This window comes from Drosophila pseudoobscura, chromosome 2 (assembly GCF_009870125.1).
Source record: "Drosophila pseudoobscura strain MV-25-SWS-2005 chromosome 2, UCI_Dpse_MV25, whole genome shotgun sequence".
Lineage (NCBI taxonomy): Eukaryota > Metazoa > Arthropoda > Insecta > Diptera > Drosophilidae > Drosophila > Drosophila pseudoobscura.
The window spans coordinates 23,535,943-23,555,589 of NC_046679.1; the positions used below are offsets into that span (position 1 = coordinate 23,535,943).

General features: G+C 43.6%; 2 protein-coding genes across 3 annotated transcripts; one reads left to right on the forward strand and one right to left on the reverse strand.

Annotated features, from left to right (window-relative positions):
- Positions 1 to 386: 386 nt before the first annotated feature.
- LOC6897658 (band 7 protein AGAP004871) lies at positions 387 to 2,488 on the forward strand. Of its 2 annotated transcripts, XM_002137761.3 has the most exons (6): positions 387 to 678; positions 741 to 891; positions 958 to 1,320; positions 1,394 to 1,559; positions 1,624 to 1,921; positions 2,079 to 2,488. In XM_002137761.3, the coding sequence occupies exons 1-5, from the start codon at positions 447 to 449 to the stop codon at positions 1,891 to 1,893; spliced, it is 1,182 nt and encodes a 393-aa protein (XP_002137797.2). In that variant the 5' UTR covers positions 387 to 446; the 3' UTR covers positions 1,894 to 1,921; positions 2,079 to 2,488. The 2 variants fall into 2 exon arrangements, with proteins under 2 accessions (XP_002137797.2, XP_033232386.1); XM_033376495.1 differs by lacking the exon at positions 387 to 678 and having other exon boundaries at positions 741 to 844; positions 934 to 1,320.
- A 6,921-nt stretch (positions 2,489 to 9,409) lies between these two features.
- Positions 9,410 to 10,355, reverse strand: LOC4802595 (ubiquitin-conjugating enzyme E2 6). The gene is made up of 2 exons (XM_001359449.4): positions 10,251 to 10,355; positions 9,410 to 10,178 (listed from the first exon to the last, which is right to left on the reverse strand). The coding sequence occupies exon 2, from the start codon at positions 10,083 to 10,085 to the stop codon at positions 9,507 to 9,509; it is 579 nt and encodes a 192-aa protein (XP_001359486.3). The 5' UTR covers positions 10,086 to 10,178; positions 10,251 to 10,355; the 3' UTR covers positions 9,410 to 9,506.
- Between the last annotated feature and the right edge of the window lie 9,292 nt (positions 10,356 to 19,647).

Here is a 19,647-nt window from a genome sequence, read left to right on the forward strand (position 1 = left end):
GACTCTGCCGTATTCCCTTTTTAAAGAAGTGGCTTGCTTATGAGGTAAAGTAATGTGCACTTTTGGGGTTTTGTGGGTTGACAGCGAATGGGCTGCAGTTGAGCTTTCTTTCCCGATCCCGCCCCCGCACCCTCTTCAACTCTCTCGCCCACGGCTGCATGGAAAAGGAAAAAGGAATATTTATGAGCATTTGCGGGTTCTCTGCATTTCCCCTCCCCCCGTTCATATTTGCTACAACTATTTCACTGTTTCCGTCCTTCCAGCGTAGGGAAATAAATTGAAAAATTCATGAGAGTAAATAGTCTTGTAGCCGCGTCATCTGTCCGGTTAAAGGGTAGAACAGTAGTTTATGTACATTAATTTCCACTGGCCTGTCGGGGAAGAAAGCAGACTTTGATCTCTAAGTCATATTATAGTATTTCCCTTAGTTTTTCAAAATCTTCGTAATGAAAAAAGTAGATCAGCAAACTCAATCGTCCTTCATAGATGATAATGAGCCTCCGCCAACGCCAACGAAGGAGCCGCCCAAGGACACTAAACCGCCCAAGGAAACACCACCGCCAATTCCACAGTCGAACAAACAGCCAGACGAAGCGCCGGACAAACCACCTCAGGGGCCTCCCGATCCTGAGCCCATCCTAGGTCCACGGGTTAGGCCATCCAGATACATTACAACCAGTAAGGGAATCTGTCCAACCAATCTACGAGCTTCCATCCTTATCGTCTGAGATCTTTTCCAGCCGAGGATGACAAAAATTCGGGCTTCGAGCTGATAGCCGTCTTCCTGTCATTGTTGCTTGTGGTCATCACATTTCCCCTGTCGATCTTCTTGTGCCTGATTGTGGTAAGGGAGAACCATCGGGTGCTGATCTTCCGACTGGGTCGCGTCAGGTGAGGATCTACAGATATTTTGGTTTCCTTCCATCCCCATAGCCGCATACCCCGCTTTGTCTCAAGGAAGGGCGTCAGGGGCCCTGGGCTCGTGTGGACTCTGCCGTGCATCGACTCCTATGTCAAGGTAGATCTACGCACCTTTTCGACCGAGGTGCCTTCTCAGGACATCCTCACCAGGGACTCGGTGACGATTTCCGTGGACGCAGTGCTGTACTTCTGCATCAAAGATCCCATGGATGCCCTCATTCAGGTGGATGATGCCCGGGAGGCTACCGTGTTGATAGCCCAGACCACACTGAGGCACATAGTCGGTGCCAAGCCGCTCCATACCCTTCTCACCTCGAGAGACACCCTTTCCAAGGAGATCCAGGTTGCCGTCGATGATATCACGGAACGATGGGGAGTGCGAGTGGAGAGAGTGGATGTGTAAGTCAACCCAATAATTCTCCCTGATCCTCTACTCATCTTTCACTGATTATCTTGTGCTATGATTCCATAGGATGGACATCAGTCTACCACTTTCTATGCAGCGATCATTGGCCAGTGAGGCAGAGGCAATTAGGGAGGCGCGGGCCAAGATCATTTCAGCCGAGGGCGAGCTGAATGCCTCGCAGGCTCTGAAGGAGGCATCCGATGTGATGTCCCAGAACAAGATCACCCTGCAGGTGGGCCGTCAAAAAGAGCTTTATGCGAACACACCTAACTCCTCCGCCTTTTTCTACGCTTTAGCTAAGGCATCTACAAATTCTCACCTCGATTGCCGCAGAGCGCCGTTGCTGTATCCTTTACCCCTTCCCCATGGAAATTATGACGCCCTTCATGGACGAGGGCGGTGGTGGTGGCGGACGAGCCCGCGGGGGTGCTGGTGATCCCGGCGGCAAGAGGCGGGATAGTATCCTGACCAATTTTTTCTTCGGAAGCAAATCCGAAGCCGATTCGAATGTCAATCCAACAGCGGTGCCAAAGGCAGATGACGCACCCAAAGAGGCGGATTTATGACCGAATCCGAAACATTCGAACGACACAGGTATGTTCTAAACTTAGGGTATGGGCTGTTCTACTCAACGGATGTTAATTTTGGCGATGCCAGGAGGCGCGGGGACATCACCGGCAAAAAGTGATTTGTTACGGACTATGATTCATCATCCAACAACCCCTAACCGATATCCTTCCCTTCTTCCCAGAACCGTTGGCGAACCTGGCGTTTATGGACGTCCTAAGCTATCAGCAATTCCTGCAAAATCGTCGATAATCAGGCCCTGGGCCTGGGTTGGCAGACAATGTCCTGGCAGCGGGACAATGACAGGGCCAAGCGTGAAATAAGCAACAGTCACGTCAGCTCCGGGAGCCACAGACTTGATTGAAGGGCATTATCCTTGTTCCTTGTTGTGCTCCCTGGGCCAAGGTCCCCATGGTCTCCATCACAAACTCTGGAACGACATTGACACTGGTATTCGCTGGCCTCAAAGCATTTTTTACGATAAAAAATAGCTGCATATTTGGTCCTTTATATTCTTGCTGGAGAGGCAATTTATCTCTTTTAATAAATTGGAAGATTTCTGTCGATATTTCAATGACGGACAACGGTGGAAAATATTTTGTTAAATTACTCCAACAACATAGATGGTGATAGAGGTGATAGATGAACAATAAAAAAGGAAAGCTAGTTAAACTTTAAACTGATTAGCAATTTTCTTCGTTCTCTTTTACACTTTGATTCATAAGTTTATCTAAATGAATATCTGTTTATTCTGAATTGATTCGTATTAATTGTTTGTTTCTTTTTTCCACTTCGATAACCCTGACGCTTAAGGATCTTCAAAAAATAAAAGAGAATGTTCTCCATTCCCTCAATTAATTCAAATTTTCTCAGAGAAACTACAGTTAATTTCATCATCCCATGTCTGGGTCACCAATTGTCAAGGGTCCACAATTAATTTCCAATTACCGCCCCACATCTCAAAGGAGTCAAAAGTCCTTGGTTGGCTTTGATTTACACTTTGATTCATAAGTTTATCTAAATGAATATCTTTTTATTCTGAATTGATTCGTATTAATTGTTTGTTTCTTTTTTCCACTTCGATAACCCTGACGCTTAAGGATCTCCAAAAAATAAAAGAGAATGTTCTCCATTCCCTAAATTAATTCAAATTTGTTCAGAGAAACTACTGTTAATTTGTTCATCCCATGTCTGGGTCACCAATTGTCAAGGGTCCACAATTAATTTCCAATTACCGCCCCACATTTCAAAGGAGTCAAAAGTCCTTGGTTGGCTTAGCATTATAAATTTGCGAAACTCTGCACATTTATTATTTCATTTGCACATTCGAGAGAGGCAAAAAGTTGCCACAAAGTGTGCTGGGGCGTGGCAGGGCGTTAATGCACTTGCCTCTCTCCCTCTATATATCCATGGTACGTGTGGACGCGTACGTGTGAGTGTGTGGAGGCGCCTCGTAAATTAGCAACGAAAGTTTTTGAGCTAATGTGCAAGAAATTGCAAAGAAATCAAAGAAAGTGTAAGCCGGCCACCAACAAACGAGTCGATGACGTTTTCAAGGCTTAAGAGAATTTCTATAAAATTATACATCTATCTATCTATCTGAAATATATATTTAAAGTTAAAAAAATTATACAAAAGATTAAGTCGTGAAAGGTTATGCTATAACTTGAATAAAATTCGGAGCTTGCGCCTCCTTCCTTTGATTCTGTGACTTTTGTGGGGTGCACTATGCACCGCTTTGCGGGCGCTGCTTTGTCACTGTTTTCACCGTGGGCAAACGAGGGTGAGTAGGCGCGAGCGTGCGTAAGTTTGGCTGCGTGCTCATTGCTCGGTGCGTGTTTGAGCACGCACAGGTAGAGCACACCATGCCCTACACCTTTACGAGCTGCGCTGGGTACGTGTTTATCCAGCTGCCTCGCCAGCCATATACGTTGTTGGTAGTTGGTGGAATAGGTGGAGGCAAGGCATATTAAACTTAAGGTAGGGCTGATCCGATTTCGAACAGAGACCTCTTTAAGAGTGCCTCGCCAATTATTAAATATACTTTGCGTGTGAGTGTGGATGTCGGTGTCGGTGTGGGAGTGGGGTGTCCGTGTGCGTTTGTGTGGATGACGGTTTGAGCTTTGAATCGGCAGCTGCTGTTTGTGTGCTCCCTCTCCTTCCGCAGCATTCGCTCTCTTCCACTCTTCTCCAGCATCTGCTCTTAGCAGGCAGCAATGCAAATTCAAATTTGATTTATGCAAATGGCACATGCAACAGCAGAACGGCAGTGGAACGGCAGCAGCAGAGGAACATCAGTAGCAGCAGAAGTGAGCAGCAACAGCAGAGGAACATCAGGAGCAGAGGCAGTAGCAAGAGCAGTAGCCCAGCCACCAGGAGTATCAGTGGAGTTTTAGAAGGAGGAACAGCAGTCGTGGGTGAGGAGCACAAGTGAGCTGCAAGTGGCGCAGAGCTCCTGGAAGCCAATGTTTGCACTTGCCATTCTCACCAAGTGGCCAGCAGCCAAATAAGCAATCTTTCATATGTGTGGGTGGGTGCACCCTGACTCCAAGCCCAACAGTCAACCCCAGTCCCAACCTTACACGAATCCCCTACGACCTTATCCCAACCTGGAGCTCCTATCCAGACCACCCTTTGGGAGATTCTTTAATTCACATTTAAACAAAACGGAAAATGCTTGGGCAGTGTCATTGCATTTGGTTTACTACATACCCTTTAAGAGGGTACTACGCTTATTGTAATGTAGAGACGAATGTGAGCATCAATAGTGGAGAACAGACGTATTTTGCACAGAAAGTTATAGAGTAATTATTGTATTTATTTTAAAGATAATCCTTTCACTTGTTACCGATTTTAAAATTGTTGAATTCATATAATCGATCTTCGAGTGTGTTTAAAGCTTCCACTACAAACTTTCGACAAAACCTACCATTCCTTTCTTGTATATCTTTTCTCTTTGGAATTTTGAATTGCACTTGACATTTGGTCATTTCAGTTGTCCATCTACCCCTATGCCTCTCCCCTACTCCCTCTCGCCTGTACGTATCTCGGTCGGCCCTGCAATCATCCGGACTCTCTCCGGTTGACATATGTGACACTGTGACCGTAAATGTTCTGCCATCTGTTAACCCATAGAGAGGGAGATAGAGAAAAAAGAGAGGGCTACAGCTGTCACTCAGCTCGGCTCCGCTTTGCTTTAAGGATTTCCAGCTGCTTTTTTTTCTTCTTTTTTTAGCTTATTCCTCTGTGACCTCTGTGGAGGGATTTTACTTTGGGGGATTTTATTGACTCTCGTTTCGGGGCGCTTTTCTCGTTTTCATGTTTGTCATTGTCAATCTCATTTATCGACATCCGTTTAATGTCCAGCAATTTGAATGGAACAGACCTGTGTGGCATTGGCTGCTTAACTTCTCTCCATTCTCTCAATCGCTTTCAAGGTTGGAACAGATTTTTTCGAGTACTACGGGTTATCGGTTTTCGGGTTATCCTACATCCGGCTCGGTTTAGTTTGCGCAATGATTGATGCAGGATTTGAGTAATGTTTGCAGAGGAATTTGATTTGATAGTGAATAGAAGGGAATGCTCTCACAGGCAAACACTGATGGAAGATAGTAACTGGATATTCCGTCACACTTAAAGCGGACACTTACGTAATGAAACCTCTTAAGCCACTTTCAAAACCCCTATTTTTTGTGGAATCCTCTGGCTGAGTCCTGGAGTCGCACACTTAGAAGCAAACAACCTATGTAAGAGCCTTTTCTTAGGTTCTTCGCCCGTCAATAACCCCCTGCCAAAGGTATTATTGCCTGTTAAACAATACCACTAGTTAATAGTTTAGTGTCCGCCCCGTCCGCATTCAATTGGCATTGGTTGGGGATTTTCTTGAGCCTACCACTCGAAGGGTTCAATCAGCCAAGGAACAAAAACATTCCCAGCTAAACTAGCTGTAAGCTGCCTGGTAATTGAAGCTGCATTGTTTGGCACATGTCCATGGACCAGCCGCACCAGACCTCCCATCGTTGAGCATTCCATGCCAGGGAGCAGGAGACAAGTGGGTGCAGAAGTGGAGCAACAATTGTGCAGGCAAACAATGGTCATGCCACAACCTGGCAAGCCAAACCGCAGGGAGAACTTTCAAGTATTTCGGGAGGGAGGAAGCGGGAAGAACCAACGGAATGGCAACGGGAGGTGGTTCGGTACGGGATTGTGGAAATTAACAAGACATTTATGCGGGGACACACACAAAGGTGCGTCTCCAGCAATCGTATCGTATCCTCGTCTCTGACAAACAACTGTCTTTGGCATAAATTAGCTGGCAAATTGAAGAAAGTCCCATCTCTGTCTCTCCCTCTTCCTAACTTTGCGTCTGCCTTTAAGGAGGTAGAACACATGTCCTTTGGTTGTCAAACAGGGACACAAAAATAACTTGCAAACACTCAAACTTCTTGGGGGGAAACCAGAAACAGAGGGAGATCTATATACTGTACAGCGACACGGGAATGAAAAAGCCAAAATGCAAATTGTGGGCTGAAAAGTTGTCAGTCATAACTAACTCGACGATGGCTAAAATTTGTTTGCCAACAACACAACAACTCTTAAGGCAGCCGCTGTTGCTGCTACTTTCTCTGCTGCTTAATGAGAGGTGGTGCGGTGTGGCAGGAGGGTAAGGGGCTATAGTCCCATGTTATGTAATGCTGGCAACCCTGTAGAGTTGTTGAAACTTTGCCTGAAGTACATGGGCATACTGGCTTGGCTGGGCTGGGTCTGGGTCTGGCCTTCATGCAGAGCCACGCCAAATTGTCAACAGCTACAAAAACTCTCAGAGCAAGAGACAGAAGCTGCAAAAATTCTCCGAGGCATATAAAGGAGCTACAAAAATTCTCCAGAGCAGAAGAGATTTTCCATGGGAAACAAGAGGTTGAGGATGTTGGAAAACTCTCGAGCAAACTTCAATTTCATTAACTAAGTGGTCCACACCAATTAAGTTTTGTGCATTTTGGAATAATATAAATTAATTAGAATATGCTAATGAGGCAGTGCTGTAAGGGCAGTCGACTTGAGTCAATTGACTTGAATAAATTAGCGGGGGACAAAGTGCAGGCTCAAAGGCTAGTCACTCGGCTTTAACCATCCATTGACCTGCTCTTCTTTCGTATTGAGGAATGTCCCGAGTGCCTTTGTCCAAATATTTGCTGTTCAAGTCGGCGCTCGGTGCCCATTGGCATACAAATGTCTAGACAAAGTAAGAAACTAAAAGATTGTAGGGGAAATCGGGAATCGGAATGGTGGCAGGTTACTTAGGGAAAAATATGTACTTTGGGTGTATTTTAAAGAGGGATATTTTGGAAAGGATTCGTAGAGTTTAAGAGCTCTGATATCCTCCATTTCAATCTCTATGGTACTATTAAACAAACGTTTTTTCTCTGCGAGTACTATCCCCATTTAGCCATTAACTTGTCACCATCTCAAAGCTCAAAACGTGTTGCATACCCCTGAGGAGCTTTGTGGCTCCAACGAGTCCCCCACCTCTTCAACGCTCTCTCTCTCTCAGCCACTCAGCCATCAGTTTCAATCGAATGCCTCACTAATGGCATCATTTCGTTGTGGCAAATACAACGATAAAGTCATTGAAAGTCGAAAACGGCAACGACTATTGCATAAATTCCGAATGCGAATCGCAGAGACTGGGCCACGTTTCTCTCTCGTATTCTAATTCTCGTTGGGAAGCCAGACAGACAGAAAGCCAGATTCAGCCTGCTTCTCAGACCCAGTAGCCCAGTCCCAGACCCACTCCGGCATTGTCTGCGCATCTGTCTGGAACAGTGCACTCGCATTGGCATTGGAAAATGGTCTCTGGCATTGGCAAGCCGTCTGATGGAAATCAAGGAAGGTGGCCAGGACATTCAGTCAGCCAGTGAGTCCAGGCCAGGCCGGGCCGGGCCAGGGCAGGCGTCAATAAGGCACACTCACATCGGGGCAGGGTTTCCATTCCAGTTTTATCGCATTAGACCAATTTCGGGGCACAACCAGACGAATTCATTTTGTCAGCTTTGCTGAATTATCGTTCTGTGCAATTTTTTGTTTGTTGGATATTGATTTGTCTGGCAAACGACAGACATTTCTCAACGGACAAGAGAAATTTTCAGCAGAGAGATGGCACAACTTCTGCTTTCCCGGGAAGTTCTCGGTTGTCTGTGAAGGTGAGAAATTAGAGACAGATCCAATCGTTTGTCGAGCATAAATTAATTAATTAACGAGAAAATTCTCCAGCAGGAGCAAGCCAGAACCAGAACTATTCAAAGAGCTCTCAACTCGAGTCGTACGCCATTCAAGCATTTACAAATTCGATTTATCAAACATTTAACGCTGTTGTTTGGTGGATCTATCATCGGCCTAGACCACTCACAGCTCCATGGGCACTTCGGAGGCGGCCATTCAAAACAATTGTGTTTCGGTAATTATCACAATTAAATCGTTGTTTGCACTTGACTGATTTTGTTTGCCATTGTTTGCCGGAGTTTTCCACATTTCAAAGAGCTGTGGTGTGCCCTTTCACCCCTAACGGTGTGCTATGCTCAAATTAAGCATTCAAATGCAACAAATTGACCAGAAATCACCTGCTGCAGGGCTCTCAAATGTGTCATCAAGTGCGAAATGACATTAGTTTCCATTATGGATATCCAGTGAATTTGTAATTATCGCTAATGGAGTACAATCAATTTCTTATCGGCGCATTATGGCAATATGCTCTGTACAATTAAGGCTGCCAATTTAATGGCAACATTCGACAGCAATAAAATTGTTATGGCAAATACAAAATTACTCAAGGAACATCCTAAATTAGACTTCAAAATTATCTAAGCAGAAGCATCATTGCGTTAGAAATTTCTCGACAAATCAATTTCGTGGAAATGCGATAATTTTATGGAAAATTATGGTTATGAAATCTAGAAACTTTTAAGTTGCCAGACAATAATTGTTGGGCGTCTCCGGTGGAGTTCCGGTTGAACTTAGACTGCCCTCAAAAGTAGGGAAGGAAAATATTTAAATACTTATATTTCTGCAAAATTATTGGTATAGAAAAGATATTGAATAAACTTGAGTTCATGTAAACAATGTTTTCAGCTCGGAACAATAATTGGTAATTATGGAATTTCACGAACATTCCCTATGTTTCGTTTTCCATAAATTGTTTGATGGACTGTAAAGTATTCAAGACTAATTATATTCAATGCGCAATTAAAATTCTATATTCTGAAAACTAAAAACAGTTTACGTATATTTTAATTACATCTAAAGATGGCAAAATATTTAGTTCACCAAAGTTTATTTGTTCAATTTTCCACCATAGCTTTTGCACGCCCCAAAGAGCAGAAACAACAACAGAAACATTATTTCGATCGGCCAGCTTATAGAGAAGTTATAAGCTCCCTAGTTTCGTTCATAAAGTCGAATATTATTGTTGCAAAACAGCTGGCTGTAAATATACTTGATTCCTATTAAATTCAAACCAAATTGTCTTTAGAGATCTGCATCTATATAGCACATTCTAGTTAAACTTTATACAAACTGTGTTCCATACAAAGAACTAACAAACGATCGGCCAAAATCACTAATCTTTATCAACATCATCGTCTGAGAGCAGTTCGGATAGACTCAGATCCGACGAGCGCTGCTCGAGAAGCTGCTTGCCCGCCTCCGACAGGCGGCACATTGGAGTGGGCCGGGCGTACATGTTCACGCAGGCGATCACGTTCTGGCGGAACATCGCCTCCGAGTGCTTCATTATCTGGGCGGCATGGTGGTTGAGCGGATCGTTCGGGTTGGGGTTGCGCAGCAGTTGGGGCAAAAAGGTCTCGATGATGTTCAGCAGATCGTAGCTGGGGGACCAGGCCTGGCTGAACACATTCATGCAGACCAGGCCCGTGTTAAACTCGATGTTCGGATGCAGTATCTTGGTGATGAAGCGGACCTTTGGCGGATTCAGCGGATAGTCCTTCGGCATGCTTATGTTCACCGTCCACATTCCACCCTCGTAGGCAGTCCCCAGCGGCCCCTCGAAGAGCACGGCCAAACTGGACATGTTGTCGTCCACAGTGGCACGATGGTCCGAGGCCAGGAGCCGGGTTACGTCCCGTTGCAGGCGTCGCCCAGCCATGGGCGATGTGGTGTTCACGACTGCATTGGCCATCTGGTCCCTGTTTCTCTACGCAGTTCTACGTATCGGATCTACTGGAATTCCGAGTGCACCCGTCTGCTACACAGACGTACCTACAAATGTGTTCTGCGGGCAGTTAAGCAAGCCATTTGTATTATTTATCACTTATTTATTGCATTAGGTATACGTATAACTTACATGATAAAATGAAACCAGAATTTTGCTTTATTTACATTGAAATGTTCTTGAAATATAGAACTATTGCCTACTCAAGCCCTGGATCATTTTATGATTTTGGAAAAGGTATCGGTAGATTGGCGATGGAGGTAAGTTCTCTGAAAGTTATCTAGTTTTTAAAGCACGCTTTAGGGAGCCATCAGCGAAGAGGGTCACTTCAGATGTACACACATTTTGAAAGCCAACCAGCGAAAGAGGATAAACGTAGTGCAAGAATCGACATTTGAACATAACTAGCGGTCGTGGTTCCTTTCTCTGTCTCTCTATGTTTTACCCATCTCTCATGAAATTTTCCCATAAGACTATCTCTGTTATTGCAGTCACAGAGACATACAGAGAAAGAGAGAGAGAGAGGGCATACGACAGTAATCGGCTCCAATTTGATTCAGATTCGGCAGTCCAGTAGATATGACCATTTCCTAAGATCCTGCAACTCTTAAAAGTTCTGGATGCCACGATTTTCACCATTTGGCGGGCGGAAAGGACCAGGCCGAAATTTTCTATATCTAAATATCTCTGAGATCTAGGCTGTCATCAAGACCCGGATGGACATATCGGCTATAGAAGCTGATCAAGAATTTATATATGTATTTTATGGGTTCGGAAAAGCTTCCTTCTGGGTGTTGCACACATCCAGTTCTACCACAAAACTAACATTCCGGCTGTAAAAAACCAGACCAGGAAGACCAGTGCTGTCAGTTTATAAGCCAAACAAAGGTGAAAAAAGTTCAAAAATGATTTCTGCCTAGTGGTTAAATTTAATAGTAGCAAAATGCAGTTAAAAATCTCACTTTAATCCACTTTTAGGGGACTCTAATCACTCTTTCGTCGATGTCGGGCAATATTCCAATGGACAAATTCAGTTAGCAGGTAAACCATCCCCATCTGTAACTCAATTCCCCCAATCATTTCATATAACTCCCTTAAAACCTGTCAACAGAAAGTAATTCATTTAAATGTTCCCAGCAACTAAATCCGTAAAACGCTACAACACGAAAGTGAATATATATATATCTCTTTTTACTATTTATTAGTTTCACCCGATTTCGAGCTCAGTCCGTCCTTTTTTTTTGGCAGTGTCGCATTGCGTCTAAACGGATTTTGGCGCCGTTCCTCGAATGGAATTCATTAATTGCGCGTGGGACAAAGTTTTTGGCCGTACTGCCAACTGCTTGTAATTGGGCACCAGGGAAAGTCCTAGAAGCCCCAGGAAAAGTGGGCTACCGAGTGGGTGTGGGCGTGGATGTGGCTGTGGCTGTATGTGTGGGTGTGAGGTTTGTCCTTGTGGCCAGTCTCAATCTTTTCCACCCTTTTCTACCCCTCTTAATGGGTCACTCCAAGTTGAATGCATTTCTGATTGCTGGCAATAAATCAAAGATCGTCTGATGGCTAAGACCCACTTTTACAGTTCCATAAAGGATTTAGCGACTGAAAATAGAGATGGAGAGTGCATTAAAGTTAAATGGACTTGGACTAAATGCTGCAAATAGCTGCCATAACAAACAGTATGGACACACCAGAATCCAGATGTAGTATATATACAAGTATATGTACGACATAGAGGGAGAGATTGTATCTGTATCTGTGTCTGTGGCTCTGTATCTGTATCTGCGTCTGTGCCTCTGTATCTGTATCTGCGACAATGGCCAGAGCTGAAACAATGGTAAATAACGACTAGAAAATTGTAAAAAATGTTGACAATGTTTCTCATGGCTGGTAAATCCTTTGCCCCCAAGCTTTATTTTTAGTGCGACAGTAAATGCGTCAGTCTACCCATCTCTTTCCCCATCTCTCTCTGTCTATCTCTCTCACTTCGTCTGTCTCTGTCTGGTGTTGGAATGCGCTTTGTTGCAGTTTTCACAGTCGAGTACCCTCATTGTTTTCGCTGTCAGCGAGCGGCGCGTCGACAATGAATAATTAGAATTTTGTTGAAGGTCCATTGCTTATTTCCCCATAACCAGCCACCCGCCCCGCCCCCTCTTAGCCACCACCACAGTTTGTTCATGCGCCTTTTAATTTGTTGCCCCATGGACAGCAAATCAAACATTGGCCATTTTTGGATCACCATGAATAAGAGCCTGCAAAATTCCTGTTTTGGTATTTGCATTTTGGAATGGGTCGCTGGACACAATATTTCTAATACCAATACGAGTATATCTTTGACTTTATCGAGTGTTTTATTGGCACTACTATAACATACAGTTGAATGCTTTTGAGGCAGGGGACACAAATTTATCACAGATGTTGTCTTTCATAAAAGTACTTTTTGAGTATTCAGTTTGAATTTGAATATTATAGGGGAGCTATGTATGTTTTGGAGGTGCTTTCATTGAAATTACAGCTTTCCACCACACAAGAAAGAAGAACACTCAGCTCCATGAGTTCTTCCCTCAAAGCTCTAGGACTCTATCTTTTGGTGATATTTGATGAGATTCTATCCTTGTTCGTAGTAAAATTTAATTTGCTAAGTGTAATGTTGGCCGGATATGAATGGCAGGCCTTGAATTCTGAGGCTTGTGGGGTGCCCACTCCATTCCCATTTACAAGTTTGGTGTTGGTGTTTTATGGATATGGGTTTATGCATACATTCTCCCCATTGATTTTGCTGAGATGGGAGCATTACAAGGGAACGCCCTGGCCAGGGCGGACCAGACTTCAATGAGATTTTCAAGTGCATAAATAAAATCTCAAATAGATGCCATTAAGAGCATTTTAGCCGCCATTAAAGCAATATGGCCAGACCCCCCACCCCAGACACCGGTCGCAGACTATTATCCCAAGAAATACGATTATCGCCCAAAATTAACGCGAAATTAATGCAAACTACGCTACCAGCCCCAAGGATGAGTCGCATCTGAGACAGCTTTAGTGGAGACGGAGTGTGCCTTTGAGCAGGATATTTCCTTCTTGGCCAGAACATTAAGGAGTAATCTCAACATGGGCGTTAATTTTGCGAATTGTAATCAACTGAAAACGGTGCGGTAATGAAGCTGTTGTGGCATAGACCCCCAGCACTGACCACGTCAAAGTCAACACTCCAACAAGTGCAAACAGGGGGCCCGGGAAATTTTTGCCCATCAGGCTCCATGGAAACAATAGCCGGGCCGGGCCCCAAAGGCCCACGCAAAACAATGGAGCCGCTAAAACAATGGCAGGCGACAAAAGGTAACCGCGAAAAGGATAACTACCAGCCAGAAACAGGGAACGGAACACCGAGAACAGAGAACAGGGCCAGAACGGTGCGGGGCAGGGCCGGACCGGACCGGAGCAGACCGGGAGAACCCGCAACCGCAGGTCGAACCTCCTGGCGTTTTGGCAACATTCCATAACCCACCCTCTTTCCCATAACTTTCTCTTTGTCCATGGCCGCCAATGTGGGGTACGGCACTCCCCCGCAGCAGGCATGTGGAGAGCCCAAAATTTGTTAAATTAACTAGATAATTTTTAATGAAATTTTTGCAGCAGCCACAATTTTAAACACTAAATTTTCGCCTATGAAGCCATGAATTACATGGCATTTGTATAGTCATCGATTGAGTGGTTTAAATGGAATGTGGAAAATCAAATTTATGAAACTTTGATTTGTAAATAGCGCGGATCATTCCTAATTCAAAGGCAATGTGGGGGGTCTTAATTGAGTTTATAATACCAGATTTTGATTCTGTAAATTAATTTTAAAGTTTGTAGCCTTCACAGTGGGTGTCCTTGTACACCTCAGTACTCATAACTGTTTGTCGCAAAATTAAAGTAAGTCTTTAAACCAAGGAAGCAGAGAGGAGGCTCTCTTTGCAGAGAGCAAGCCAAAGCAAGGAACTTTTGAGTGGGGCTATACCAAAGTAAATTGTTGCTGTTCCCCTGGTAATAAAATATTTGTCGAGCGCCATTTACAAAGTCATTTTCAAGCTCAATGTACTTTCAAAGTAATGCGCTCCACCTGCCCGCGTTCACTTCGCAGCCCCACTCCGACCACCCCCTCCCCCTCCCACTCCCACTCCCACTCCTGCTCTCCAGGAGTCCACCTCTCTGCTTATTGCTTGCGGCCCAGCAGCCGTTGTTCTAGTTATACCCTTGAAGAGGGTACAATGATTTTGAGTAGATATTTGAAGGGAAAAACTCTACAAGTAGGGCTACACATCTTACTGAAACCTTTCAGAGATCATATCTTTTGCTGAACGAACCCGGAAAGATAATAAAGCGATTAATCCGCGAGGGTATCTAACACGTCGGCTCCAAAGTTCCCCAGTCTTGCTTGTTTCTAGTTTTTATTGCGTTCGTTTGCCATTTTATGGTCGCGTTTCAGGTGGCTGATGTTGTTGGTGCTTCTATTGCTGCTCCTCCTGGTGGGTCTGAGCTTAGGTGCGATATTCGAAGCATCAGCGTCGCTGCTGCCTTTGGCATTGCTTCGTTTGCCTTGCCAAACACGTGCTTTCATTTAAAATGCCGTAAATATATCGCGTAATATAGATTTTTCCCTTCCTTTTTGGCTGTTGACATTTTGCTAAAGCCGTATGTAACTCGTATTGCATTTTTTATTATTGAATATTTTTCATTGCTAACGGGACTCGCGAGTTGCGTGAGACAAATGCCAAAAGAGTTCGAGCGCCTTTGTACTTGCGTGCAGCAAATGGTGGCAGGAACCAGGTGCAATCACACACAAGAGAGCGAGAGATTTTTTAGATATTTTTCACTTAAATTGGCACACAAATTGAATCGAATAATCGAAACAAAATTTGTAAAACATATTATATTATATTATACATAGTATTCCATTATAAATAAATAATACTCATGTGTGGGAAAAGCAGGTAGTGCAAGTGAGAAATATATGGTTGAGCTTCAGCAGAGGAGCACAGATCTTAGGTGTAATACATTAACATATATTAATAGAGACTTTGCAGCAGCTTAGAACGAAGCTCTAAGAAATTGCGACCCAGAAGCTTCCTCGTTTAGCCAGTACTTAGTGACGCAGACCAGATCAGTGAGAGCGTTCTCTCTCCCTTGAATTACAAATCAAGAATCCACAAATCTCTCTCTTTCTGCTGCCCAGCATTCCATAATCCACAATCCACAATTACAGCACCAACTGCATCTGAATCAATTGCTTTCCGCCTCCCGTTACGTTCCACTTTCCCAACCCTCGAAGAGCGTTCCACCTGGATCAACGTTTTGTGTGCATGCACATGAAGAGATAAGCCCAAGACCCACAAGCAGAGCTCTGCGCTGTCAGCTTGCTATCCTGCTCTTTTCGCTGCATACTGTGCTCAACGGACAGCCGAAAGAGTACACAAAATCCACAGGAGGAGCTAGCACGTACACAGAAACACACTCACATTCACACGCATACGCAGCGATGTAAAAACTTGCGCGAAATTTGCATAATTGCGGGTAACTGAAATGAACATGATAATGAGTTTGGAGAGTTCCGGGGAGTCTGCTTGCCATGTTGCATGCAACAGACAGCATCAGCACAACTTGCAACATAAATTCAGATATGTACATATACTCTAGCCACCGACATGACATCGTGTAATGACGCCCGTATGCTTTCTCCAGATTAACCCATATTCCGTAATGGACATATGTCAGCATAAGATACACAAAAGAAAAACTAAAAAAAAAGGAGAGAAAATATAAATTCAACTTCATGAGCAAAAGACGTGCAAAGTGCAGACGATTATGCCAGTCATAAACCGATTAGGTCACATGAATATTTATGGATGAACGCGACGAGAGAACTGAAGAGCTCCGACTGCAATTGCAACTGAAAGTGGAGTAAAAGTTGAGCCGAAAGGGGAGCTGAAACCAGAGCTGAATGGCATGCAACAAGCGAAAGGATATATTCCACTTAGCTGCCCCATAATCATATTTCCCTTATGTGGCCCAGGCCAGTAAAAGCGAAAAATGTTGAAATGATTTCAGACGAAGAGCTTTAAAAAGTTTAAAGAGGGTGTGCTTCAGGAAGGATCGATGCGCTCTCAAAATCAAGGAAAGAAATCTGAGCTCGAATTGCCCTCGGGGTTGCTATTAGCTTGTTTCCGGAACTGGAGCAAGGTTCAGAAACAGGACCAGGTTTGAGGGACAGCAAAGGGTTTAAATTACGGGGGATAGGGAGACATTATTATGAGAGTATCTTAAAAAGTAAAGTGGCGAATGCTGTGATATTTTTCCAATATTTGGGAGAATTTATTGGAAAAAAATAAATCGAAATTTATCACAGAACAAATTGCAGGAGCACCAATTACTGTGTTTCATGAACATTTCTTATTTAATACACTTTAATCTGCAAGTCCTTCCTAGGACCAAAAAATATCCCTTGAAACTATTTGAACAGCTTTTCAGGCGTACGATAGGGGTGGTAGAGGGTGGAACGCTCCAATTGCCATATTTGTATGATACGAAAAAAGTTTTCCACTCGCTTTTGCTGGTTTTGACAGCCCTTTGTGATTGTGGCTATATCGATGTTGCGCAACTGTTTTCAAGGAAAAGACAACAATAGTGAAATCAATACAGCGTTTTCCTTCGTTTCACTCGTTCGCAAATATAAATAAAACATTTGCATTTAAAAGGCTTTTCATCACGCATCGCATTCGTTTTATTGCCTATGCAAACAATAAAGCTTTTTTGCGGACAGAAATCATCAGCCATGATGAATGATGTATGGTTTCGCTCACTGTCTGGCTGTCTGCCTGCCTCACACTCCCCGCGAAAACTGTCACTGGAGTGGTGCTCGCAGAGATATGTGCCCCATATAGTACACCCCATCCATCACTATCAGGATGTGCGGTTGTGGTGCCATCTTGACCTTCGCCAGCAGATACATTGTCTGGCGAAAATTTCTGGCTTCCTGATTTATGCCTGGAATGAATTAAATCGATTTTAATCGTTCCCATAAGCGAGTGCACTCAAGTGCTCAATAAAATACACGCGAGTCGGCCCGGGCCTCCTTCTAGAAGAGAAGCGAAGCAGAATTGAGTCTGTGTGTTTGTATTGTTTCAGTTGAATTGTTCATCGATAAATCTCTTTATCGCCATAATCGTTAAATCGTTCGTTCGTCACGGACTTTGATTGCTCCCACCAACAATAGAGTCAACTTCCGTCGAGACAGTGGTTAGAAAGCTGTTTGAATGGAGTGCAATTTAATAGAGCACACAAATTTGAGGGAAATCAAGAGTTGGCACATCAGCTATATTACTATCACAGAGAGACATGGAGAAAAGTCTCCAAGTAACTTCTATTAATAAAGCTTTTCTCTTTGTACTACAATCGTTTCATCGATGAAGAGCAGTTTTAAGTTTACTTCAAACTGAAAATTTGAATTTTTTGGAATTTAAATATGATTAATCCTCCTACAATTTGCTCAATCGGTACCACAACTTGCCGCTCTTTTACACCACTGTTCGAAATCGGCATTGGGCTTGGGCCGTGTTGTTTGTGCCATGGTTGAACGCACACAATGTGCCCAATGGGTTGTTAGATGTTAGTCCTGGGCCTCGGCATCCGGCGCGACTCCTAACACTCCGCAGACATCCTGCTCTTGGAGGGTGTGTGAGTTGATGGATTTTACGGAGAGCAAACAATTTAATAACTGATTAAGCGCGCTATCTGCGATGGTTGTCTGTTTGTACACGTGATAAGGCTTACAGCCGCTTAGGCAACCATAACAGAGACACCTGCTAAATGAGCTTACAATAGCCTTGTTAGCTGATGTCGGTATTAGCCAATATGCCCCCGAAAAAAGAACCAACATCAAGCAGGAAGGAGGGAGAGGGATGTTTGTCACATGAGTTGGCAGTACTACAATTTTGAAAATTACTCAGCCACCCACATATATAGTATTAACTGGTGCAGAGACAGATAAAATATCAGGGCCTGCAGCATCAACAGCTTGGTAAACAAATTTCCTTTTGCTGTTGTACAATGTAACAAAACTTTTGCGCCTCTCCACATGTACATACAAGCATATACATATACGAGTATGTATGGATGTGGAAGAGTGCGTAATGTTTTACGAATTTTCTGATTTATTGTAAAAGTTTTTATGCACATTTCAGTTGCTGTTCAAATAGTTGAATGCGATATGATTGGAGTGTATGTACTATGAATGTATGTTGACGGTCACCTGACAGTCAGACTGCATAATGCACATGAGAGGCACTTTTGCCTGGTGAAAGTTCCTCATGTGAAATGCAATTAGAGCGAGCATAAAAGTGTTAGGATCGGGGATTGCCACCTATTGCAAAATGGCCCCGAACATTATGTTCAGTTGGAGTTTGGAAAATGCACACGGCTAAGCAACCATAATTTCCAATTAAAGCACGTCAAAATGAGCAGAGAAATCAAATTGGAGTGCTGTGTGTTACGGGTTACGGAAAATGGAGGCCTAGAAATGTGTTAAGACATATTCTTCAGGAGTGGAAAGTAGGCACAAATTAATCTGCTTGTGTTTCAAGCTTACAACCATGTAAAACTCCTCAATCTCAATCCTCAATCTTCAACGAAAATCAAATAAAAATGTAGCCACAAAAGTATTTTACAAATAAGTGTTTCCCTCAAAGTAAACAAAGGAAAGTGCAATGAACTTAACCGCAAGCAAATCAGTTCGAAAAGAAAACAAAGTCGAATTTTTCATTTGATTATTTGGGGATTTTCCACATCAAGCTGGAAAATTTTCGGTGAACCTTGGATGCGACATTTTTCTTGATCAACATCGGTCTGAATGTTTTTAATTTTAATCTTTGCTCTCTGTGCGTCCCCTGTTGTGTCATCTTGATTGACAAATTGAAATAAATAGCTAAAGATACATCAGACGAATGCCAAACATATTGATTTTCGTCTCAGCGATTGAAGGAGGTGGCTGGGTTAGAAGATAGCAGATGCTCTCAGGCTGCTGCCACTGCCACTGCCACTGCCAACGCCTGGGATGAAGTTAATTTATCCAGTTTTGGTTACTCAATTCAGCAGTTTGGCTTAGTCGTGTATGAACTGAATTATTAATGAAATCCCACAGAGGGGCAGCAGCACGAAAGAAATTTATTGTGTGCCGACAGTTGGATGATGTCAAAACGAATGCCAGAACAATGATAAATTAATTAGCAACAAGAAAAGGGCAAGCAACACGTGCCACAAATGTGTAATAACTAATTAAAGACGCTCCAAAACTTGCCACAAGATTCTAGTAGAGCTTCCTTAAAGCCCAAATCTCTCTCTTCTCTGTCTGGCTCTGGCTCTGGCTCTGGCTCTGCCTCTGTCTTATCTTATCTAACAAGCCGAGTGGAAAGCATAATTCGCTATGAGGGGAAACAATGGCCGGGGCAGGACACCTTGGTTGTCTGTTGATAATTACAAGGATAAGGCGATA